General features: G+C 41.5%; 2 protein-coding genes and 1 pseudogene across 5 annotated transcripts in view; 1 reads left to right on the top strand and 2 right to left on the bottom strand.

The window, feature by feature from the left end:
- LOC149111234 (uncharacterized) overlaps positions 1–128 on the bottom strand; it is a 31,425-nt pseudogene extending 31,297 nt beyond the window's left edge. The window contains exon 1 of the transcript XR_016208082.1: positions 12–128. The product of XR_016208082.1 is annotated as an uncharacterized LOC149111234 (transcript). The remainder of the gene's footprint in view (positions 1–11) is intronic.
- Positions 129–4,023: 3,895 nt separating this feature from the next.
- Positions 4,024–19,622, top strand: LOC110066565 (uncharacterized). 3 transcript variants are annotated; one of them, XR_016208159.1, is made up of 7 exons: positions 4,024–4,290; positions 4,929–4,978; positions 7,645–7,694; positions 12,828–12,877; positions 13,629–14,487; positions 14,798–18,379; positions 19,418–19,622. XR_016208159.1 is itself a non-coding variant. In XM_089292787.1 (6 exons), exons 5-6 carry the CDS (start codon positions 13,680–13,682, stop codon positions 18,325–18,327), a joined length of 4,338 nt encoding a protein of 1,445 aa, XP_089148913.1. In that variant the 5' UTR covers positions 4,024–4,191; positions 4,929–4,978; positions 7,645–7,694; positions 12,828–12,877; positions 13,629–13,679; the 3' UTR covers positions 18,328–19,622. The 3 variants fall into 3 exon arrangements, 2 of the variants coding, with proteins under 2 accessions (XP_089148913.1, XP_089148914.1); XM_089292787.1 differs by having other exon boundaries at positions 4,024–4,191; positions 14,798–19,622; XM_089292788.1 differs by lacking the exon at positions 7,645–7,694 and having other exon boundaries at positions 14,798–19,622.
- On the bottom strand, positions 11,666–12,265 carry LOC149111233 (protein CFDP2-like). The gene has a single exon (XM_089292418.1). The coding sequence runs from the start codon at positions 12,263–12,265 to the stop codon at positions 11,666–11,668; it is 600 nt and encodes a 199-aa protein (XP_089148544.1).
- Positions 19,623–26,060: the final 6,438 nt, after the last annotated feature.

Genomic DNA, 26,060 nt, shown 5'->3' with positions numbered 1-26,060 from the left:
AAGTCACTTACCTTCTTGATCTGATACTCTGTCGGAAATTGCTGGTCCAAAACTGATAAAAACCAGTAAAACTGTTAACGCAACCAACTTGTCCGCCATCTTTGAAATAGCATTTTTCCAAACTGCGCGTGCTCGCGATTGTTACGCAGCTGACGTGTCGCTTTGCCGTGAATTTCACCAGGGAGGAGTAACTTTCGGTGTTGTAAAAACTCAGTGAAAGCGAAAGATCTTCACGACGAATGCTTATTAAGATAATAGAAAACAAAATACCAAAACACAGTGATAGTTTTTTGGTTGTAGATTATATTCAAACCACTTCAGAATCCAATCAAAGTGCGAGACTAATTCCTTACCGTCTCCCTGTGTGTGTCAATTTGCTCCATTTGAAGCCATGGAAACGCTGTAGGCCACAGGGGGAATGCTCATTGCAATTGTTTCTGGGACTTTGAGGAGTTGAATGGATTATTGAGACTCTCAACAGTAGATTAACTGATCTCTACATCAAACTATCACCGTGTTAAAGCCGATTTTTCAGACGATAAAACGGATCCTCAAAAAATAAGGAGACAGAGAAAATGAACATGAAAAAAAAAAAAAAAAAAAAAAAAAGTGAAAAACACATAGAAAATGATCTTATGACCCGCCACGCAGTTACTGAGGAGAGATTGCGTGACGATGCCAAAGACCGAGGCTAGTCAGACGGGGAGTTTGTGAGAGGAATATTTTGGAAGACGATTTTCCACACTTGATTTTTCCACGCTCGATTATGGTATCACTATTTTCTATGGGTCTTTAATGAAAGAGTTACCTCTTTTCTGAGAAAAAAAATAAATGACATACAAAAGGATAAGGGTTTGCACCTCGGGGCAGAACTTCCCCATTAAAAACTTTGTTGAGAACCGCCTCCCCCCTCCTTCCTGTTACAATTACCCTTTGAACAATCGTCTTGCAATACTAATTCTTGGCGAACAGAATGACAGACTGCAAAAATAACAGCATAATGAAAGCAAAATTTTTTTCAAAATGAATGGGTTTTTTAGTGCGCAAAATTAAGTTCAGGACTACGGTGAACAGACTTATATGACACTATCGACTTAAATTCAGACAAGAGACGATCGAAGTAACTTAGTGCAGATTCTCTTGCTTCAGTATGATGTGAGTACAAAATATAACATCTCTTCCGTGCTAAGTAGAGTGCGATATTCGCTTGTAGCAGTGAGTACTGACTTCAGTTGGCGTGAAAACATGAAAAAGATTTTTTCAAGCAAGTATTTTTGAGAATGTTTCAATTTGCTTACATTGTAAACCTCACTTCTATATTGCCATCTTTAGGTAGAAGGCTTTTTTGGTTCAGGACTAAGTGACCATGCAACATAGCATAATCTCAATGAAAAAATCCATTTGCTACATATCATTAGCGAAGCACTATCATCTCTAAAAGTTAAGCAAGTTAACTGATTGTTGTTTGGAAGATTTTATTGCAAATATCACCTACCGTTTGCGAATCGAAGAACGTAGTTTCAATTAAAAAGAAAAACACACACCAAAAACGGAAAAAAAGATGAAAAAAGATGCCTTTCTTTAGTCAAAATAAATGCATTTGCACTTTATATATATTTTCCCACGCTTTTGGTTCTATGTACTGTTTTCGTTACACAAAAAAAATAACTTAAAAAGTTCAGAAAGGACATGTATTAGGTTAGTATTTATGTAAGTAAACTTGTTGTGAACGCCTGGCAAACAAATTGGCAACTATTGGACGAGATTTGGCAGAATATCGTGAAGTTGCCAGTGGCGAGTTGGTCAGTTATTTTCAGCAACTTGAGGCTGAGGCAACGAGACCCCACCCCCCCCCCTTTCCCCACTTCTATAACGATTTTTGCGATAATCGTATTCAATAATTGTTTTATCATTCGATAATGCTATACCAAAAAAAAAAAAAAAATGATGTCCCAGCCGAAAATATACCAAGCGTGCTAGCTAGCACTACAGAGAAAATTCTATAGATCATAACCTAACTGAAATTTGAGCAAAAAAAAATGGCGTGACAGACTTCAGTGCTGACAGGTGGTAATGCCACGAAAATGGTCATTACTAGTTCAGTAGGATTTGGCATTCTTTTCAGATCAGTTGACAGCTAAATACGAATGGAAGTATTCTAAAAATGCTGTACAGGACGCTACAGAAAGTATCAGCCGGATCTAAATAAATAATGGTTAATTTGATTCAGATGACCAAAAACTTCCTATACACTAAGCTCTGCGCACAACTCCCACATGAAGTGCAAACCGTAATGATCCAATCTAGAATCCGTAATGCTAATTTACCTTCTGTGCCTCAAAAAAGGGTGGTTTTAGGGGGTAGATAAATAACAGAGAGGCGTGGTGTGGGAGGCGTGGTGTGGGAGGCGTGGTGTGGGAGGCGCGGTGGCCTCATGGTTAGTGCGCTCGACTCCGGGGCGAGCGGTCTGGGTTCAAACCCTGGCCGGGGACAATATTAATGTGTTGTGTTCTTGGGCAAGACACTTTACCCTCACAATGCCTCTCTCTTAACCTAGGTGTATAAATGAGTACCGGCGAATTTAATGCTTGGAGGCAACCCTGCGATGGACTAACATCCCATCCAGGGGGTAGTAGAAATACTCCTAGTCGCTTCATGCTACTGAAACCGGGATAAGCTCCGGCCTGATGTGCCACTTGTCTCGTATGCATACTTTACCTTTACCATATTTAACAGGGACGACGCGCTTTTTTGACTCGGGGGAACTCCCATATATAAAGAAGGCAGGTTGCTCGTCGTACTTACCAGGGGTTAAAAACCCGGGGGGGGGGTACTTTGGGAATTTCTGGGTGGGGATGTGCCGCTGTGACCCTGGAACCCTTAGCCTATACCAGAGCTAGTTCAGCTGAATTTTGCTAACCTATACTAGAGTAAACTCCCCAAATCCCCCCATCTATTGACACTGTTGAGGCTGATTTGCGTAAATTGAAACTTGCCGATTTGATTTTTTTATATTTTTGAGTGGCAATTTCTGGTTTCCTTACCCCAGATAAAACCTTCAACCAACCAGTCAGTTTTGTGAAAAATGATACCCTATTCTAGACCCAAACGCTCTGATTTACATACCCTATCCTAGAGTAAACTGCTTGAAAACCATACCCTTCACAGCGGCACATACCTATATAGCCCATATATGGCAGTGCCCCCCCCCCGGGTTAAAAAGCGGTTTTGGTTTCTCTTAGGGTGTTCAGCCTTGAAAGGTCCACAGCGGGAGCTTTCGCGGTTCCTTTGAGGGTATTGAGGCGAAAAAAATACGGTATGACAGGAGATAATGTGTTGTTTTAGAACTGGTACCTTTTAGGGGTGAAAAAAATTTTAAGCCAGGCCCACAAAACCGGATCTTGCTACCTCTTAGGAGTTCTTTTCAAAATTTCCTTTCTATATGAGACTCCCCCCCCCCCCCGGGGTTTATGAACCGAAATGAAAAGGAGCCCGCATTCCTCCCCCGAGCACACTTCACGGGAGGAACGCGAGCGGACTTGAGAGAGCGGTGAACATCAAACCTAGGTAAAAAAAAAAAAAAAAACTTGGAGTGAGATAAAACATCTACAGCGCTAGCAAATTGAGAACGTAAACAGTTGTGGTTCTTATAGTCATAACACCATTCGCTTGAATGTTCAGAGGAGAAAGCAGACAACATTTATCTCGCGTTGACAGGAGGCCCTGAATAGAATCACTAGGGTATTCGGTATCTGGCCTCTGCCCTCGTTTTAGCTTGAAAGGACAAATCAATCGTCAAATTTGAATCCAGTTACAAAGCGTTGTTATGTTATTTAATCTTTATTAAAGAACGAAGAAAAACAAATAAATAAGACGGCCCGCAATCAAACCGCATGGACGGCTGCCAATAGTAAGGAAGTGTGAATAGTGCATGATTTTTTTCATACCTCCTTGTTATATTTTGCTTCACAAAAACATTCAATTCCTATTTACGTTTATTTATTTTTAATAGTTTTCATTTATGGCTTTCTATACTTTAGTGTGTGGTAAATAACAGCCTGTAGTCAGTCAAAGTCTGCCTGACTTTTGACCTTGCTTGGGTGTGTTCTAAGACAATGGACTCTTTTAGGAGTTAAAGCTTCCTGTGTTTTAGTAACTGGGACATTGCCCGCTGCACAAGCTGTTCAGTGGGTGAGTTCTTCTCAGCCAGATTTCCTGTCTGGTCTTGTTTGTCAGCTATCAACGGAATGATTTTATATGATTTGCACTTCAACATAAATTTGAAGTGAGGTAGGTTTTACAATTTCAGTTAACAGAATCTTCTTCGACGACTCGCTTTCCTATTGTCACAGGTGTTGTTGTTGGTGTAGCCGAAGTTGCATGGTCTATTGTGTTGTTGTAGTAACTGTTTATTGTGCCCGGGATTGTGCCATCGCCATATTTTATGCTGCTTAACCAAGTACAAGTAAAAAGAGCCCGCGAAACGAGGCCATGCAGGACACGAAAGCTCCGAAAGGCGAGGGTTTGATCGAGTACAATTTTGTTATCTTAACAAGACTAGGATAAAATAGTTTTTGAATGTTTCAGTAATCTTGTGACGCGTAAATTATGTGTAGGGAGCTACTTAGTAATTAATTTAAGATTAGTAAACCCCCCCAAAAAGAAGACAACTTCAAGTGAGGGAAGTAAGAACATCAAGCACTTGAAAATCAGTATTAAAGGGGCTGATCGAAAACTGCGCGCTTTTTCGAAACTTTCAAATTGCAGCAGCTACACATTTGAGGCCCTGCACGATTTGAACCGAGTACGGCTTAAAAAGTACTCGTCTATATTGTCTATATTATGAGATGCTTGCTCCTTGAATGATCTTCAGCGGAATCAATGCGTTATATTACAATCCACTTACTATGATTTTTCTCATCCTTCAGGGTACTTGATTCAGTGGTAGTATTCAGTGATCCATCAACATACTGACAGAGTAAGTTTTATTTCCTTTACAACCTTACTCCGTTCACACGACTCAGATCTTCTCTGTTAATACCGCTTCCATCTGTTAATACCGTTTCCATCACTGTCGAAAGGTAAAACGCAATCACGCGTGGAACTGCTTTTTTCAGACTGCGAGGAATAATAGAAGTCTCTTTAACGTTTCCCGAGCAAAATGTTTATTTGGAATCCCGTTCAACTATCAGAACGGAAAAGTACCATATAGAATTAGTATTTATGATTTCTAAAGACTGCCCTTAAGTTTTCCACCATAATGAAAGTGTGTTTTACCTTCGCCAAAAGTGTTGCATTTGTTTGGGTACTCAAGATAACAAAAAAACATATCCATTTTGATCTAATATCCTGAACTAACTAACAATATGAAAGCTTTTTAAGTCGAAATTCACAACTTCTTGTGTCTTCCTATGTAATGGAAAGTTCCCTGTTGTAAGAGCCTGTAAATTTGTGACCTTGCTTTCGCCAGTGTATTATCAGATATGATTTTGGATCCTTTTGGTGTGGTTCACTCTACAGTATGGCGATTCTTTCAGAGGTTTTTGATTGCCTCAGTCGCGGTTTTTTCCTGATTATATGTGAATGTAAAATTCTGGCTTGTGACTCGCAGCTCATGTCATTCGATTTGCCTGTTTGTCTGCCATCTAGATAATTCACATTTTGATATAACTTTCAAGTTAGCTTTTGCAATTTGTTCATATGACTCAGGAGTCACTTTGCTTTCATGGTGTTTTACCTGTTTTTCTGTTTTCGTGTAGCTAGAATCGTATGCTATTTGTTGTTGTATTACCTGTCATCGACATATTTTATGCCGCTTGATAAAAAGAAAAAAGAAAAATAACGGTGAAACGCTGTACGCGTTCGAAAGGAGGCGGCGCACAACACGAAAGGCGATGTATCTGAAACCAAATTCAAACTATACCATAGACAGTGTCCATCGACAGAGTACACTTCATGATCTACTCATGCAGACCAGAACAATGAAAATCGTTTCTGAACGTGATCTTATTTCTTCTACCAATTACGTGAATCTTATCGTAAGAGCTCGCAGGGTGAAAAGGACTTTAAATTCTTAAATTCTTCTAAGACAAGCAAAAACTGACAAGCGCAAGGAACTCAAACTCACTAAAAAAAAGAGGACCACTTGGGGGAAAGATGGAAGACAACTCCCCTTTTTTTTTAACGGGAGCAAACAGGTAGCACTGTTCGAAGAAACAAATACTTAAAACTCAAATTACTGCGGACATCGAATAGACGATCAAAGGTTACGTTCCAGCTTCAGAGGGATCAGAATCGCAACTGCGTATAACTGAAAAAGCTGTCATTGTTGTTGATATAAATTCTTGGTTGGTTGTTCAAAGTAAATTCGCCTGGAGGATACATGTTTCAGACCTCGATCTTAACGCGATTTTTCTGATCCTGGAGGGGCGATCCGTTTAGCGCTGACAAAACTAACAGTGGTTTTAATACTTCAAACGTTAAAGACATTCCTATACTTCTTGATATGCTTTTAAAAAAATATAAATGCGCAGACGGAAATATAATCTCCTTGACTGTTAAAGTTATGCCAACAAATATTCAACACGGTATCGTGCTTGACTTTAACCCAAACTCCAAATAGGACTGAATTGTATTTTCTCCAATCTTGATATCTACGATGGTGAGAATAGGTGTTCATTGTAATTCTTCCTTTTTTTTCCATTTACGCCGAATCGTGTCGTTCGTGTTAGCAGTCATGTGCAGATCACAAGATACTCATCCATTGACCTTTGCAGCACGCACTGGACTAACTAAAAATAAACATGTTTTAGTATGTTCTTTTCTGTTTGGACGAACCTCTACAAACGAATCATCTGAACGGCCAAAATACCCTGAAGATGAGGCAATTATTGGCCCATTGGCTTATATCCATAAGGTCTTGCAATTAAAAGCATATATCATTTTGAGGTGAGAGGGGGAGCTTGTTTCAGTAAAACCCTTATCCAGACTAATACATACAGCGATTTTTACAAGAATGTCAAAAGGTAATTGGTTTACATTTCAATTACTCGTGGCACGATTGGCTTAAAAAAAAAAATCGTGCCAAGTTTTCTAAAGAGCATTTTGTAAAATTTTTCTCATTGTTGCCGTTTTTTCTTTTTGATAACACTTTTACGCGTGCAGCAACTTTTTAAATTACGGGGAAATGGGGGAGGTGGCGGGGCGGGAGGGGGGGTGGACTTATACATGAATGCCTAAGCGTGAGCCAACTAGGGATCCGAGGGGCATGTTTCCCAGAAAATCTCTGATTTTAAGTCACATGAAATGACATATCTCGCATCTCAAATAACAAGCTCGGCATTAAACAATTACAAACTTGCAGCACTTCAGAAGCAATGTTCCTTTACTGTACAAGCTAGTATAAGAATTCATTACTCCGACTTTTGAATTAAATATTAAAATTGACTTTGTGCAATGAAATTTACTTTCCTGTAACGCCCCTGTTAACCCCAACGATTTACCTTCAGCGCGATTATTTCTTCAAAATAATATGATATGTATTGTCTATATTATGAGTTAGTTGCTCCAAAAAATTATCTACAGCGCAATCAATGCATAATGTTATAATTCAACCCGCTTACTGTGATTTTTCTCATCCTTCAGGGTACTTGGTTCAGTGGTGGTATTCAGTGATCCATCGACATACTGACAGAGTAAGTTTTATTTCCTTTACAAGTTTTCTTCGTTCACACGATTCAGATGTTCTATGTTAATGCCGCTGAAGACAATTAAGGCATGGCTCTCACTTTATTGCACCAAAAGGGGTGGTCTATCTTCTAAGGCTTTAATCACACTGACCTAAAACTTTTTCAGACTAGTGGGTTGAAAATTTTGTCATATATATATATCGGGATGATATATGCAACTTAGGTCATGTGACTTCTTACGGCCAAGTTTCGGTTTTTGTTCCTTTGATATGTGTAAAAAAAAAATAAAAACTATTCTGAGCTCACAACATCTTTAAAATGTTGTTGAGCCACTTTTTTGCGTTCAAAACTACTGCTATTCCTGCCTGAAAATTGTCGCAAGGACATTACATTACATGAGGCTATCTTCGCTCCTGATGGGGAGCATAGGGCGTCAACCATGGACCTCCACCTGACTCTATTTTTGACAGTTCTCTTTGCCTCTATTCAAGTGATGTTCTTCTTGGCGAGCTCGTCTTGCACACTTTGCCTCCAAGATTGCTTCGGGCAGCCTCTTCTTCTGAACCCCTGAGGGTTCCACTCGAGGATGGAGCGGGTGATGCTATTCCCAGGCCTTCGTAGCGAATGCCCGATCCATTTCCACTTTCTTCTCTTAATGCGTTCTTCTATACGACTTTGTTGAGTCCTTTCCCATCGTTCTTCATTTGAGATGACCTCTGGCCAACAGATATTCAGGATCTTCCTTAAACACTTGTTGATAAATGTCTGCAATTTCTTGATCAGCAGTTTCGTCGATCTCTAAGTTTCCGAACCATATAGAGGCGCAGACTTCACGTTCGTATTGAAAATCCTGAGCTTTGTTTGCAATCTGATACATTTTTCCTTCCACACAGACATAGGCATCGAGAATGTCAATTGCGCTTTCCTTATCCTGGCTGTTATGTCGTCGTCAGTTCGGTCAGTTTCATTAATGATGCTTCCCAAATACGTGAACTCGGACACTCTTTCAACAGCTTCCCCATGAAGTTCCAGTGATTTTTTTTGCCTTACGCCAATTCGGATCTCTGGATGTTAATTTTGAGCCCTACCTGACCACCAGACTCTTGCAATCCTTCTGCTTTCACTGTCACATCAACCAGTCGGTGTGTTAGTGAGCAAAGATCGTCAGCATAGTCCAAGTCTTCTTGGCGTTGGGTCAGTGACCACTGGAGTCCCAAACGTTTACCCTCATATGCGTTCTTCGACACCCAGTCAAGTACCACAAGGAACAGCAACGGCGAAAGAAGGCATCACTGTCTCACACCGGTCTTGGGCTCGATCGGCTCGGTCATAGTTCCTCCATGAAGCGCTTGGCAAGTAAAGCCCTGATACTTAGGTATACCGTAATGACGAAGAATCCTCCATATAGCCTCCCTAACCAGAGAATCAAAAGCTTTCTCACGGATAACAAGTACAGAGGGGATGATCACTCGATTGTTTGTTCTACAATAATCCTCAGTGTGGCAATTTGATCGATGCCAGAACGATCCTCTCTAAATCCCGCCTGCTCGTCTCTCAGGGCTTCGTCAACAGCCATCTTCATTCATGACCCGGGTTAAGGTTACAGTATACCTTCAGGGGTGTCTCGGGCGCAAGCGATGTAGCGCGTACAGTTTAAGCTGTAGATACCTAAACCCCTATATCAAATTAAAGCTTATGGAGCTGGCTATCAAACTATACCAACAATTTTGAAAGAAAATGAATTGTCGAATTTTTCACGACCACTAAATGCGAGCGCCCGAATCACCTTTCGAAAGCTACAAGTCAAAGCGAATTTCGTTTTTCGCCAATTTAATTTTTTCCTCGGTTTCAGGGCCCAAAGCGCTTTAAAAACGTGTCTGCGTTTTGGCATATTCGATTGCAGTAAAAAGTTACAGAACATTTTCGAAATAGGATTTAAAAAATGTGGAGTGATCGTACAAAAATCGCTCTCGAAGAAAAAGTATTTCGAAATTAACAATTCCCAGACATGCTTTTGTAGTTTATATGTTAAACTAGCCACTGTCCAAATTTAAGAGCAATTGAACAAATTCCCTTTGAGTTATAACTCTTTAAAGTGTCTGCTTCAAGTGAAAAAATTTATTCGAGAAAACAGCGCTAAGAAAAATTTTCTGCTTCGCGAACAAACTCCGCCCACAAACGCCTTCAACTGGGTTCTCAGGTAACTAAGCCAATCAGTGCAGGGAAAGTTTACTGCCGTTAACCGCCTGGTGAAATTTACGCGCGAATCTCTAAAAAACTCTTGTGTTTCGCAATGCGCTCAAGGAACCGAAGGCAGAGAGATAATTTTTCTGTAGCTCGGTTTTTCTTGAAGCTGGTCTGGCAAAATGGGGAAGACTAAAAAGGATACGAACGCTAGAGTGGCTGAGCGAAGGAAACAAACAAAAGACAGCGCGGAGAGCAACTGTGTGTGGGCAACTGTGCATGGATAATATTTCAAATGGTCTCAATGAGTCCGACGATTCGTCGATATCGGACTCATCAGAAGAGTCTCTGTCAGCATCCCTGTTATTGCTGTCAAGTTCCGAAATTTTTACAGAACCTTTCTTTTCTCTCACCACGAACATTTGCCCGCCTTATACGATAACTATAGCTTCATCCGCGTGGCGAACTTTCGCTTCTTCACTCATTGATGTATTTTCATTCGTTCTTCGCTGTTTTCGCTTTTTCGAACCGGTCCATGGTTTAAACGTGGTCTATGTTTACTTATAACTTAATAGAGACACGCCTAATATCAAAAATGCTGGGTAGTCGGAACAACAATGCTGATCAACTGAGTAGTCAATTCGTGACATCCATATAGGTAATTCCCGCGAAAATCGTCTCGATTGATTGCATACGCGCCATAGGGCTGTCAATCAAGAGGTAAACTTTTACTTCCGGTGAAAACGTAAAACCGCCATTTCTCCGCCAATATTTAGCCTTTTTCAAATTTTTTTTTCAGAAATTAGAGATTATTCTTCGACCTCTATTTTGACCCAAAAATCCAAATTTGAAGAAAATTGCCGACCCGAAGGTATACTGTAACCTTAAGACGTTGTTGGATATTGAGAGCAACATTATTCCCCTCCAGTTACCACACAAACTAAGGTCACCTTTTCTTGCCAGCTTTACTAGAAGATCTCTCTTCCAGTCGTCTGGAATCTCTTCTTTCTCTCATACGAAATTTAAAATTCTATGTAATACTTCCATAGTACAAGGACCTCTCTCCTTCAAGGCCTCAGGAGGGATGTTATCCCCCCCTGGAGCTTTGGCATTCTTCAGTTGAGTGAGGACTGTTCTAATTTCTCCTCTGGAAATAGGTCCTGTGTTGATATCCAGGGGAACGTCTGCAAGTCGGGGATCTGGTAATTGGCTTGGGGCTGGTCTGTTCTATACGAATTCAAATGCCTCTTCCATCGCGGAAGCTGGTCTTCTATTTTCGTCGAGAGAGTTCCATCTTCACTCCTAATTGGGCGATTCTGATTGCATCTTATCCCGCTAAGTTTCCGTGATGTCATATATAGGGTTCTCAGATCATTGTTTTTAGCCGCGTCTTCTGTTTCTCGTGCAATGCTCTCAATTAGGTTCCTTTTGTCTCTTCGGCAAGATTTCTTAACCTCTCTATTATTCTCGTTGTAGTATCTAGTTGCTTCACGTTTCCCTTGTCTCGTTCGAGCGTTATCCCGTATCTGTTTGGCCTTCCGTCTCTCTTCAATCTTCCTGTATGTCTCGTCAGACAGCTACTCCCTCCGGGTCCTTTTCATACGTCCGAGAACACTCCTACATGTGTCAATAAGTATCTTCTTGGCTTTCTCCTGCTGTACATCGATATCAATATCTTGGGCCTATTCACCTCCATGCCCGTTTACATTCCTTACTTCTCCTTCTTCTTCTTCTTGAAGGAATAGCGGGATTCAAACCGGTTTTGCAGCTCAATTTTAAAGGTCTGTTTTATGTCAGGGCCTCTCAGTTTCATCAGTACTTCTTGTACTTATGAACGGCTTTCTTGCAGTCAGCTTGATCTTCAAAGGAGCCACAACAAGGTGATGGTCAGACCCAATAGTGGCTCCTCTTTTTACACGCAGACCCTGCAGTGATGTTCTCCATCGCTGACTTATAAGAATATGATCAATTTGGTTTTCAGTCACTCCAGCAGGAGATATCCAGGTCGCTTTATGCACCCTCTTATGCGGAAAGAGAGTTCCACCAATACTTAGATCATTTAATGCACACAAATCCACCAAGTCTTCGCCATTTTCATTCGTATCTCCGAGTCCTTCCTTTCCCATGATCCTCTCAATGCTAGCATCATTCCGTCCGACCTTGGTATTAAGGTCACCCATTATGATAAGGATGTCTCTATTCGGAGCGTTATCGACCACCGCTTGCAGTTTGTTATAAAATTCCTCTTTCTCAAATGGCTCAGCGTTGTTCGTGGGAGCAAAGCACTGTATGATTGTGACCTTTTGGATTTTGGCGTTAATTCTGGCGGTAACAATGCGATCATCTATTGGTTCCCATTCCATCAGGCACTTCTTCGCATGCACTGATAACATGATACCAACCCCTTTCTCATGGACATCACCTTTGTTCTCTTTCCCTGGGTATATGAAAAGCTCTCTCGTTGCCAGCTTGGTTTCCCCTAACTGATTCCACCTAGCTTCGATTGGCTGACTCCCAAGATTTCCAACTTATAACGCCTCATTTCTGCGACCAGTTGCGCCAACTTTCCAGACTCGTATAGGGTTCGCATATTCCATTGTTCTATCCAGGCTCTGAGTTTCGGAAAAATCAACTTCATCCACGGGCTTCCCTTCATTCTCGTTCTCACATTATGGTCATAATTCGGTTTTAATGATCCCTGCTCGATCTCTACTTGTAATAGAGACCCGGCAAAGTTGTCCATAGTTTCGGTTTCAGTAACCCGAAGAATCCACCATGTAGGGGGTTAGCCTTCGCAGCTTCACCAGATTTACCTTCAGCACGATCATCTCTTCAAAATAACATAATATGTATTGTCGATATTATGAGATAGTTGCTCCAAAAAATGATCTGCAGCGCAATCAATGCATAATATTATAATTCAACCCGCTTACTGTGATTTTTCTCATCCTTCAGGGTACTTGGTTCAGTGGTGGTATTCAGCGACCCATCAACATACTGACAGAGTAAGTTTTGTTTCCTTTACAAGTTTACTTCGTTCACATGATTCAGATGTTCTATGTTAATACGGCTCAAGACAATTAAGGCATGGCTCTGAATTTATTGCGCCAAAAAATGAGAGCGGGGGGCAGGGGGGGTGGTCTATCTTTCAAGGCTTTAACCACACTAGCCTAAAACTTTTTCAGACTATATCGGGTTGATATATGCAACTTAGTTTACGTGATTTGACTTATGATTTCAATCAATGCGTTGCCGAGATCCGGTAGCTCTCTTATCGCTGCGGCAAACCCCAAAATACAACGCCACTTCCGGTTTTCGTGTCCTCGAAGTTTGTAAGAGTTGAGTCGTGCGAATTCCTGTAGATTTTTCTGTAACCAATAGGGTTTTTTGAGAGTACAGGGTTAGCTTAGTGCTCACCCCCTAACCTGGAGGAGCAGGGTTTTAGTTTGTCAGGGTTTTCTTTTCCTTAGCCACTGTGATCCCGTCATTTGAAGGCGCCGGCTACTTGCCTTTTGCCATTCTTCCCCAGCTGTAGCTTGTAGGAAAGAGCATTACCAGGATAATAACGAGGATGTGTAACAGCCGACATGGTGGCAAATCCTGTTTGAGGCGGAGGGCTTTTTTCGGCATTTTGAGGGTGGACATGATGGCCTAATAGCATCCAATCGAAACTCAATTCCACCCTCAAGCTTTAACCCCTCATTTTTAATTTATCGTTTAAGAGACCCAAAGTAACATTGGGGTCCTGTTTTTCAGACTTTGACAGGTAGTCCAGGAGGTCCTTGATCACTGCTGATGTAAGGAAGGATGGCTTTGCAGCCGTTTCAAGACGAGCAGTTGAACTATTTCAAGTTTGCTTCCATTGTACTGAATGAATTTCCCAAGACATTACGTCATACTTTCAGATCCATGTGGGACAACACCTTTGGACATCTCCCTGGTTTCCAGCTATGGGATGACTCTACTGCTGTAAGAAATCTGTTTCTCACTACAGAGGGTGGCACAACCAAAGTTCCAACAAACCTCTCTTATGAGGAATGGGATTGTACAACCTTGTTCCAGGCCACTATTTACGCGCGGTCCTTCGCTTTGCCCGACAGTAAAGGTCATCGCAGGACACTCAGTGATCTGTACGTGAAGCGCCATAAGTTAGCTCATGGAACATTCCATGCATCTGTGATGAGCCCGGGTGGAAACAGGGCAGAAACATTTGCACTTGCAATTGATCAACTACGACTGCTAAGAAATTTGCTTTGTCACTCAACCAGTTCGGAGATTGTCAAAGCAACATTTGATCGATACGTGCAGCTCTCTAAAGATGCATTCAAAGCTCTAGGAATCAAAGTAGATCCCATTGATGTCATTGGTGGTTTGACCGAGTCGGACTTTCCCACAAAAGAAGTTCGCAAATTGGAGCAGGCTATGAAACAGGAGACCCGAGCATACATCAACTTTCTCGAGGGCATGAGGTCGGATATCACCGATGAGTTAAAAGCGCTATCAACTGTAATGACGGAAAACATGGAGAGCACAGCAACGAAAGACGACATCGCTACGTTGGAACAAAAGATGAATGATTTGACCATGAAACCATCACTTACTCGAGACGAGCCGGGTAACACATTCTATTCTATCTTTGTAGAGTAACGGTTTTAATGTTTCAAAACTACTGAATACGCTACTGGCAAAGCGAAATGTAAAACTGCATTTATTGATCTGGTATCATGCCAGCAATTGCTAGGTTCTTGCTAAACTTCGTCGAGTACTATCAATTGCTTGACTTTAAATTTTAATTGATTAAGCCTTTGTTTTGCCAAAGTAATCCAAGGTCTTCCAAGGCCTAACAGTACACTTCCGTTATCATACATGCAGAAAGTTATTTTCATGATTATTACTGTTTTACTGTTTATTTCTGTCTTTTAAAGATGCGAAGCAATCTCTGCCCAAATCATGTCTTCCTCCAATGGTTCCACACTTCACTGGCCGCCAGAGGGTGTGCGAAGAAATCACTGGTCACGTGACTTGTGGATCCACCCGAATCGTGTCCATCTGGGGTTCACCAGGATTCGGAAAAACGTCGGTTGCAATAGCCGTTGGACACAAACTCGACTCACAAGGATTACCTGTCTACTTCCTCTCCCTACGAGGACTTCAGTCAAAAGCTGATCTGACATCGAGGCTTCTTAGCTTTTTTAGACAACCTGCCATAAATGACCAACAACAACAACAACAGGGTATTTCACTTGATGATGAGCTTTTCCAACTTTTTGACGGGATTTCAGATCCTTTTGTACTAATTCTTGATAATGCTGACGAGTTACTGGAAAGTGGAATAGCGAAAGTCAACGAAGATTTCACACATTTCCTCGAAGAAATTCTCAGACGAACTGCGAAAGTGACATTGGTTATAACCACGAGGGAATCGTTAGAATTTATGAATGTTCAATTCCAAGGCCACCAGGCAGTAAGAATTTGTCCATTAGATGAGCTTTCCTCTCAAACCCTTGTTCACGAATTACTCCCAAATGCCACCGCTTCTGACTGCACACGAATTCAGCAAATCTGCGGTCGTGTACCTTTGGCCATAAAGTTATCGTGTTCCTCTATTTCTGAAGATGATGTTGACAACCAAAGTCAAGTTCTAGATGACTTCGCGAGGTGTTTAAAAAGTAGTGACATCGTGGAGATGTTGGACAATCCAGATTATCCAAGCCATCTAAGACTGAAACTCCTATTTGAATCTTCATTTCAGAGACTCTCTGCTCAAGAGAAAGAAGCTCTTGTGTCCTTGAGTGTTCTTCCAGAGAGTTTCGATGTAAAGATTGCTGCAGCTGTTCTAGGTATGTCTCAAAATGTTGCGGCGAACAACATCCTCCAAACCCTTCGGAGGAGATCTTTTCTCGATTCAGGTTCCAAATCTGGATTATTTGCGATACATAAACTACTTCAGTCTTTTGCAAGAGAAAGGGGAGAACATGAAATGAAAGGAACGATTCTTGATGCCAAATCTCGCCAGCGAACGTTTTACGTCTCCAGATTCGAGGCGCTTAATGAGCAGTTTTTGACAGGGGATTCCATGTCTGCATTTGTTGAGTTCTATGAACATGAAGAGAGTTTCCTTACAAGTCTTATAGAAGGCTGTTACGATTCCAAGACTTCTTACACTGTTTTTCGAGCTCTGGTAAAAGCAGAGCTATTTCTAGACAGCCTATTTTGGTGCGAGGGCGAAAAGATAGACAAAATTTACGATTCAGCAATTGAAGCAGCCAGGAAAGATGGGAATAACATGATCTACAAGCAGTTACTTGTTTCCTTGGCTTTTACTGAAGCAACTTGGGGTTCTCAAGGAAGGACGATGCAGCTGCTTTCGGAAGGGAAGTATGAGCCATCGTGTCCTTCAGTGCCGGTTGAACATAGAGGAAAACACCTATGTTACAGCGGCATATATCACCTGGTTATTGGAAAAACAGAGGACGGAGTTCAAATCTTAGGAGAGGCACTTTCCTTAATGGCTGGAACCCCCGAGCAGAAGATTCTAAGAATCATTACGTCCCAGATACTTGCTATTTATTATCGATTTATAAAGAACCCCTCAAGAATGTCAATGTTCTACAACAAAGCGCTTGAGGAATGCAGAACAGTGGGAGACAAAAAACTTCTTATTATTCCTGCAATGAAAAACAAAGAAAGTGAAAATGGAGAAGACATGATCGAAAGAAATCATGAAAAAGTAATAAATACGCCATTGACATTAGAAGTTCTCTGTCTCGTGAGCGAAGCAATAAAACATTTACCTGATCCTGACACCAAACAGTGTGTAAGCAACGTCGTGCTAAATATGGCAAAAGAGTTCGAAAACCCAGTCCTCCAGAGTTCACTTGGTTTGTTTAATTTCCAGCGCAATGTTAATAGAGTACTTGAGAATGTGTCCAGCAAACGTGAAGACGCAGAGAAACTGTCCGCGGAAAGGATCCTGTATCATGAAAAGGTAATTGAACAATGCAAGAGTAGCAAAGAGAATTCGCTAATCCACGAACCCAACTCCGCGACTCTGGCACTTCATCAAGAAGTACTAGCAAAGAGCTATGCTGACCAGGGGGAAACACAACATGCACGAGGCGACGTTTCCTCAGCTCTTCAGTCTAAACAGCGTTCACTTAATATCAGGCTTGAACTGTTTGGAGAAGAACACTCAAGCACAGCTGACAGTTACCATTCACTCGAGATCACACAACATGAACTAGGCGACTTTTCCTCAGCTCTTCAGTCTGCACACCGTGCACTGGATATCAGGCGCAAACTCTTTGGAGAAGAACACCCAAGTGTAGCTGACAGTTACCATTCACTAGGGGTAGCACAACATAAACTAGGCGACCTTTCCTCAGCTCTTCAGTCTGCACAGCGTGCATTGGATATCAGGCGCAAACTCTTTGGAGAAGAACACCCAAGTGTAGCTGACAGTTACCATTTACTAGGGGTTACACAACATAAACTAGGCGACTTTTCCTCAGCTCTTCACTCCGCAGAGCGTACACTGGATATCAAGCGTAAACTCTTTGGAGAAGAACACTCAAGCACAGCTGACAGTTACCATTCACTCGGGGTTACACAACATAAACTAGGCGACTTTTCCTCAGCTCTTCAGTCTAAACAGCGTGCACTGGATATCAGGCATAAACTTTTTGGAAAAGAACACTCAAGCACAGCTGACAGTTACCATTCACTCGGGGTAACACAACATGAACTAGGCGACTTTTCCTCAGCTCTTCAGTCTAAACAGCGTGCACTGGATATCAGGCGTAAACTTTGCGGAAAAGAACACTCAAGCACAGCTGACAGTTACTATTCACTCGGGGTAGCACAACATCAACTAGGCGACTTTTCCTCGGCTCTTCAGTCTGCACAGCGTGCTCTGGATATCAGGCTTGTACTGTTTGGAGAAGAACACTCAAGAACAGCTGACAGTTACCATTTACTCGAGATCACACAACATGAACTAGGCGACTTTTCCTCAGCTCGTCAGTCTGCACAGCGTGCACTGGATATCAGGCGTAAACTTTTTGGAAAAGAACACTCAAGCACAGCTGACAGTTACCATTCACTCGGGGTAGCACAACATCAACTAGGCGACTTTTCCTCAGCTCTTCAGTCTGCACAGCGTGCACTGGATATCAGGCGCAAACTGTTTGGAGAAGAACACACAAGCACATTTGACAGTTACCATTTACTCGGGGACACACAACATGAACTGGGCGAATTTTCCTCAGCTCTTCAGTCTAAACAGCGTGCTCTTGATATCGGGATTAAACTGTTTGGAGAAGAACACCCGAGTGTAGCTGAAAGTTATTTTGAACTCGCGATAATACAAAAAGCGCAAGGCGAGGATGCTTCAGCTCGTCAGTCTGAACAGCATGCTCTTGATATCATTCAAAAACTGTTTGGAGAAGAACACTAAAGCACAAAGTGCCAGCAAGTATTTCATTCTTGTCAAAGCTGAAATTCATCAGGTAACATGTTGATATGATTTTTGTTTGATTACATGACTTGACATTTCCATGGCAACCATGTTTTCAAAGGTTGTTTCACCAAAAGGCAGCTTAAATATTTCTCTTAGACTTTGGATGATATATTTTACTAAAAAATCTTTAGATTTTCTGTATTTTAATGTTCTTCCTGATTTCTTTAACTCGATTTTAGGATTGATTGCTTTCATTACTTGATGCTATCGAAATGTGTTATTTACGTTTGTTGTACATATCTTGCGTGAAAACATTTAAATACTTAGGTGCAGTTTTTGACAATTTCATGATTTGGAAAGCTCACGCGGACTATCTGTGTAAGAAGGTGGCAAACAGAGTTAGTCAGTCCTTGGGCGTAGTAGAGGTTTTGTGACAAAAGAGGCAGCGATTCTTGTTTACAATATAATGATTTTCCCAATCTTTGATTGCTGCGATGTCGCGTGGAGCAGTCTGCTACAACAGCACCAGGACAGATTACAGCACCTGCAAAATAGATCTGCCCTTATAATAACAAGGTGCACTTGCTCTGCGGAGGTCATGGGGTAGCAGACACTCCTACCATAAAGCAAAGCTTGTTTTTCTCTCTCTTAAGTTACTAGTTTCAAGCTATTTCGTGTCATATTTTACCAAAGAGGCCACTGAAAATTCAATAAAGAAAAAGTAAGAGATGACATTACAAAAAAAGGTTTTAGAGAATACTTTACCAAGTTATCTGATATTCGTCACTATATACCTGAAGACAGAGTTTGAGGTTCTTTTTTTGCCGAAAGTGAAGCTTGATTTTGAGAGAAGTACATTTCCTTTTAGCGGTACAAAACTTTTTAACGAACTTTAATCCTTTTTGATCCTGAAAATATTATAAACGCTGAAAACATAGAGACCTTCTGCCGCTGAGCAAGAACCTTTTTATTCACATCATGATTTTTTAGACATTTTAAATTCTTAATTCTTTGATTTCTAATTTATAATTTAATGAATACTGTAGATAGAGTTTTAATGTATATTTAATTAATCATATATTGAGAGGGCCCCTATGGATACCAGACTTCGAGCTGAATAGGCCACCCTGCATGTAGAAATAAAGATTTACTGTACTTTACTGATTTATTTTTTAGAGACGGGTATATTAAGTATTGGTTTTCGGCAAAATGCTAAGACACTATTTCTTATTTGATGTATAGTTAAATCGCTCAATAGAAATCATATACTTATTAAAGTAAATGTAATTTAATTTGATTGTTAATTTTTTCCAAGCAAGGGATGAAAACACCACTTGATCAACTTCTTGGACTGAATTGACCACTTTTATTTGGCTGGCTCCGGGATTGAAGAATGTGAAAAAATTAATCTTAATCCTGTGCTGTGATCGGCTCCCGGGGGGACTCTCATCAGGAGCCCAGCAATGGGCTGCTACTTCCATATAAAACGGATGGGGTTTGTCGTCATACCTTTTAGGGATTAAAAACGCGGTTCGGGTACCTTTAAGGGAGCTCAGCTTAAAAGGGAGCTTTTGCAGTACCATTTAGGGTAATGAGCCGAAACAAATATGACAGAAGATAATTCGTTATTTTAGAATTGGTATCTCTTGGGGGTGATAAACATTTCAAGGCACGCCCACAAAACAGGATCTTCATAGCTCTTAGGGGTTCTCTCAAAATTTCCGACGAGCACCCCCGTCCTTTTTATATGCATATGGGAGTCTTCCCTCCCCCGGGGATCAACCGCCCCATCAGGTAACATCAGACTATCTTACCTCTCGGAATTGCCGACCGTTTCCCGCAAGAAAATGGTGTTCCTTATGCTATATAATTCATCCTTTATTGACCAAACGTGTTCGGTCAAGAAGACTGCTTGTAATCCATCAAATATTTTCGATCAAGCGCGATTAGTCTAAACGTGTCACGTGACTGAATATGCCCCAGCTAAAACTGGGAAATGTGCGAGTGATATTCTCCAATTTTGAAAACTGCGCGTGTCGCGAAAAATATTTGAAGGATACAAAACACAATAGCCTCCATTTAGCGAGAAAATATGCTCGGATATTTGTCTTTAGACATTATCTGTTCCCCAAAGCTCACAGTTTTCAGTCACGCTCATGCGATGAGGTAAGATAAAGCCCACAGCAATCCTCGAGCTACGCTTTCGGAAAACGTTTCGCTTTTCGGAACAGATAATGTCCGCGGACAAATATCCTTGTATATTTTCGCGCCGAATGGAGGCTATTGTTTATATATAGACTTTTTTAGCTTGAGCTGTTTGTTTGCCCGTTATAGACTACGTGATATTCTCCAGATAATTGCTCCTTTTTTTATCCATCTACAAAGGCTAAGCAAAAATTCTCAAGAGTATCGTCACATCGTCTGAAATGGGGCAACAAACCGCCCAAGCTAAAGACGTCTATTTGGACTCGTGTCATTCATATTTTTCTCGTGTTAAAGGGAGGGTTTCACGGTTCGGCCCATGCCTGTACACGCTTTTTGGCACAGGCCCATTTTTCATTGTTTATGAACCAGTCGTAAGCAAGTTACCTAATTTCACATGCAAATGGCTGTAAAATCATCAACCGTATAATGATTTGTACGGGTCAACACTAAACTCAACAGTCGACAGCGTCGGAAAAGAAAACTGAAATCGTCTGGGAATTTTAGTCATCCGTCATTCTGCCACGACTAACTATAGCATGTGATTATTGAACTACACCCGAATTGGGTTTTAAACTGATAACATTGATGAGAAGGGAACAAAACAGAGGCGCCGTTCAGACCTTGAGCTAAGGGCAGGGGGGGGGAGGGCTGGGTTTGGCTTGCCCTGCCGGCTTTTCTTCCTTCTGCGATTTTTTTTATTTGTTCTACCCAAAATAAGAGGGGGCCCGCGGGCCCCCCGGGTATGAATTCGACCTGGCCTAATCAATCGAACCAACCCGAACGAAGTTAATAATAAACAATTATTGGTTGGAGTTTTTGTGATATTTAGAATAATCAACGTCGACCCTTACCGAGGTCTTGCTTATCATGGATATCACAAAAACCGAATCTAATACTTGTTTTATTATACATTGAACGAAAAAAAATGGAAGTCATTTTTTTTGCTTCCTCACTGACGGCAAGCAACAAAAAGCGCGCAAACTTGACATGATTACCCTTAGTAATCATGCACCGTGGTTATACATGACATGATTAGCCGTGACCTTGAGTGTCCTTGACATGATTGTATAACCTACAGCTATATAACGCCACACGCGCTGATTTCAAAAATTCACTGTACGCTTTCGGCCAATCAGAAAGGAGATAGCGAGTTCAATGTATAATAATCAATTTAACCGCTCTAATTGTTCGATTATTTTGCGATTGATTTTGCAATCAAAGGCTATCGAACTCAAACATTTTGGTGAGTTCAATAACCGAACTCAATCAAACCAATCAAAATGCTAACTCAATCGGTCTTTGTATCCCGGGCGGGGGGGGGGGGGGGAAGCCTTCCATATAAGAAGAACGAGGGTGCTCGTCGAAAATTTTAAAAAGAACCCTTAGTAGGTACCAAGGCCCTGTTTTGTGGGCGTGGCTTGAAGGTTTTTTTTTTTCACCTCTAAGAGATACCAATTCTAAAACAACACATCATCTCCTGTCTTATTTTTTCGGTTCAATACCCTTAAAGGTACCGCAAAAGCTTCGCTGTGGACCTTTTGAGGCTGAACACCCTATAATGGGTGACAAAACTGCTTTTTGAACCCCTGAAAGGTGCGACGAGCACCCCCGTCCTTTTTTATGGCAGTTCTCTTCCCATCCCCAACCCCGCTTCCGCCCCTCCCCCCACCCACAGGCCTGTACGCTCCAATATAAACATAGATCTGATTGTTGTAAGAAATTTAAAAGACAAGAAGACGTAGAATATAATACTACGAAATTGTATCAATCTTGTGTTTCTAGCCTACGTGCTGGTGTTGCGGCCGTCTCTCAAGACCACACATAGCGAGGAAACCTGTTGAAACCAGACTTGAATTCCCGGCTGAGTCAATCGAACGTCGGTGATCGTAGAGTTTGATTGAATAGGGGTTCGATGACTGAACGTTGGATTGTTTGACCCGAGATTCGAGCAACTTGCCGTGGAGAAAAAGTCCGGGAGGTCTCCCATAAAAGATGACGGGAGTGCTCGTCTGTAATTTTGAAAAGAACCCCTAAGAGGTACCAAGATCTTGTTTTTTGGGCGTGTCTTGAAATGTTTTTCACCCCTAAGAGGTGACAATTCTAAAACAAAACTATCTTCTGCTGTGGACCTTTTTAGGCTTATCACCCTGAGGAGTACCAGAAACTCGTTTTTAGTTTTTAACCCCTAACATCCCCGTCCTTTTTATATGGGAGTGCCCCTTTCCCCCCCCCCCCCCCCCCCCTCCAGGGGATGTCTGTTGCAGGAACAAAGATTTTCACAAGAATTCGTGATAATAATATAATAATAAATAAATATTTATATAGCGCCTATCCATGCCTGCTCTAGGCGCTGTACAATTCGCCAAAATGATCTGTACTAATCTTAATAATTAAAAATGTGCATTTAAGAAAGTAATAGAAAGTAAAAATCGCTAAGAATAATAAGTTTTCTTAAAAAGATGAGTTTTGAGTTTAGATTTAAAAGAACTTAGATTGTCACATGAGCGGATAGAAACAGGTAGACTGTTCAAGAGTTCAGGAGCGGAAACAGCAAAAGCTCGAGAACCATATGTCTTCAGGTGAAAATTCGTGGGGTTAAGAAGTAATAAGTGTGATGATCGGAGGATTCTGGAAGGTTGGTAGTACGCTACTAGATCTTGAATGTAGACAGGAGATTGTTGATGAAGAGCCTTAAAGGTAAGTAACATAATCTTGAATTTAATGCGTTCAGAAATAGGAAGCCAGTGTAATTCTTTCAGTATTGGAGTGATGTGGTCGTACTTTCGGGAACAGGTGATAAGTCGGGCAGCGGCGTTCTGAACAGACTGGAGCTTTTTTAAAGCACACTTCGGTACATTGTACAAAAGAGAGTTGCAGTGGTCGAGTTTGGAAGACACAAAAGCATGGACCAGGATCTCGGTGGTTTTCATAGATAAGAATTTCCTTATCCGGGAGATGTTGCGCAGATGATAAGAGGCTGATTTACAAATAGAACTGATATGCGGAAGCATAGTCATGGTACTGTCAAATATCACACCGATGTTTCTAGCAAATTGAGATGGCTGAATTATGTCTTGACCAAAACGGATTGGTGGTAGAGACTGCTGCGGGTTGTGTTTCGAGTATAGATAAAGAAGTTCCGTCTTGTCCTTATTCAGTTTTAGCTTGTTAAGAGACATCCACTTGTCAAGATCAGACAAACATTCCTCAATTTTTCCAACTGCATTAGTTAATTCGACGTCGTTGTTTGTTGAAAAAGAGATATATAACTGAGTATCGTCAGCGTAGAAGTGAAATTGCATTTCGTGTTACCGTAGAATGTCAGCCAGTGGTGCAGTATAAAGTAAGTACAGGATAGGCCCTAGGACCGAACCTTTGGGGACTCCACATTTAAGCTCACGAGACTGTGATTTTTTTCCATCGATTAAGGTAAATTGTGTGCGGTTTGTAAGATAGGAACGAAGCCATTCAAGGGCAGTGCCACAGATTGAAAACTTGGATTTCAGTCTTGTTAGAAGAATGTCGTGATCAACAGTGTCAAAAGCAGCAGATAGATCAAGCAGCAGGAGTATAACACAGTGACGATCGTCAATGGCACGCAAAATATCATTATGTACACGTACAAGAGCGGTTTCACAGCTATGAAATCGCTTGTAGGCTGATTGTAGCGGTTCATTAAGTTGGTTGGATTCCAAGTAGTCCTGGAGACGTACTGCAACAACTTTTTCGATGATTTTTGAAATGACCTTGAGATTTGAGATAGGCCTATAATTACTTAGGATTTCGTGGTCCAAGGATGGTTTCTTGAGTAGTGGCAGTAAGACGGCGGTTTTTAGTGAAGGAGGCACATATCCAGATTCCAGGGACAAGTTTACAATCCTGCAAAGCGTGGGTAGAAGCATGTCAAAATTTTCTTTTAACAAGACGGCAGGCAGAGGGTCCAGGCTACAAGACTTAGACACAACAGTGCGTGCAACTTCCGAAAGTTCAACGATTGAAGTAGGTGAGAAGGCATTTAACTGGCAGTCGAGCGTTAATTTGTCCAAAGTACAGAAGAGATCAGGCATTTCGGCAGCTTCGAGTTTACATCTTATAGTGATAATTTTATTTTCGAAGAAAGTGATAAAATTATTGGCAAGTTCCGTAGCCGAGGAACAAGACGGAAGACACTTCTCGGGCTTCCTGTGGAGAAGGCGGTCGATGGTGCGAAAAAGAGACTTGTTATCGCTTCCAGCCTCGTCGATAAGATTGGAGTAATAATCCATTTTTAATTTAAAAATAGTGTTTTTCACAACAAGGCACTGGTCGACGTAAGATTGGTAATCAGACGCAAGACCGGAACGACGCCAGCACCGTTCACGTTTACGACAAATGGTTTTGTGATGTCATACATAGCGACTTATAGCGGCAACTTGTCCCTGTGTCATGTCAAAGCATGCATCGACTTCAGTTTTGAAAGCAACAGACATGAAGCAGTTTGTCACAAAGACCTGTCGTAGCAACTGGTCGCCTAGTGTGTCCCGACATTACAGACTGGAGTTTCTGTAGAGAAGAGTGTGTATTCGTGAACATTAGTTCTGTAATTTGAGATTTCAACACTGTGAAAATAAACAAGTTTGTTGCTATTAAGGTGACCCTGAGGTCTGTCTGGAAATAACCCATGAAAGCAAATTGTTATCCTGGTAGTGTGATGTTATATGCATGTTGGATAAGTGCCATAGCAACAAGACCAAACCCAGACAGTAAAAGTAGAGGCCACCGGGTAGCAGTTCGGCTTCCTTAAGTCAAGGGTGCATCCGATCGCGTGGGCCGCGTCCTCCGGAAGTTTCACGTTCGTCCTGCAGTCTTTTGGCCAGTAAGAACATTGGGCGCGATATTTAAGAAGCCCAAGGTCCGACCAACGATCCACAGAGTCGAAGGGATTCGTCTACAAAATGAGCTGCCGTGATTGCGCATTCACCTAATGCTCTTATCATCGGCGGAAATGGTGTATTTTTTTAAAAGATTTGTTTCCGTAGGGTAGGGACAATGTTTCGTTTTTGAAACAAACGCGCCAGACCCCCAGGATACACCTGCAGGATTGACTCGACATTGGTCAGCAGTACGTCACTTTCAAAATCCCGGATGAACATGTTGATGAGCGACTTTTGTGAAGGTTTTCAGTGTTCATCGTGCCGTTGTACAAATCGTGCGGCCGTGAGACGTGGTACAAGTAAAGAGAAAGTTTTTAATTGCCGACAATTTCGAAGAAGAAGAGAGCGAAAAAAAAAAAATTAATAAAGTCGTCTGTTGTTTAGTGTAAATAAAGTGGAACCCCGTTAATACGGTGACCAATGGGCCATGAAAATTTGGCCGCATTAACGGGATGAGGCTAGCCCCCTAGCGCTTCGTTCTCCGAATTCGTTAGTTCAGCGCTCGTCAATATTTTTTTCAGTCCTCGCCGGAAGCCCGTTCGCAGGCTAGGGTAAGGTTTAATTTCATGTCTGGTCGAAACTGAGTGACGTAATGTAAAATTTTAATGGATT

The sequence above is a fragment of the Orbicella faveolata genome, unplaced genomic scaffold (genome assembly GCF_042242905.1).
Source record: "Orbicella faveolata isolate gen_17 unplaced genomic scaffold, um_ofav_v1 contig_24, whole genome shotgun sequence".
Taxonomy (NCBI): domain Eukaryota; kingdom Metazoa; phylum Cnidaria; class Anthozoa; order Scleractinia; family Merulinidae; genus Orbicella; species Orbicella faveolata.
Note: the sequence above shows the minus strand (reverse complement) of the source record. Positions and strands in the feature narration are given on the sequence as shown.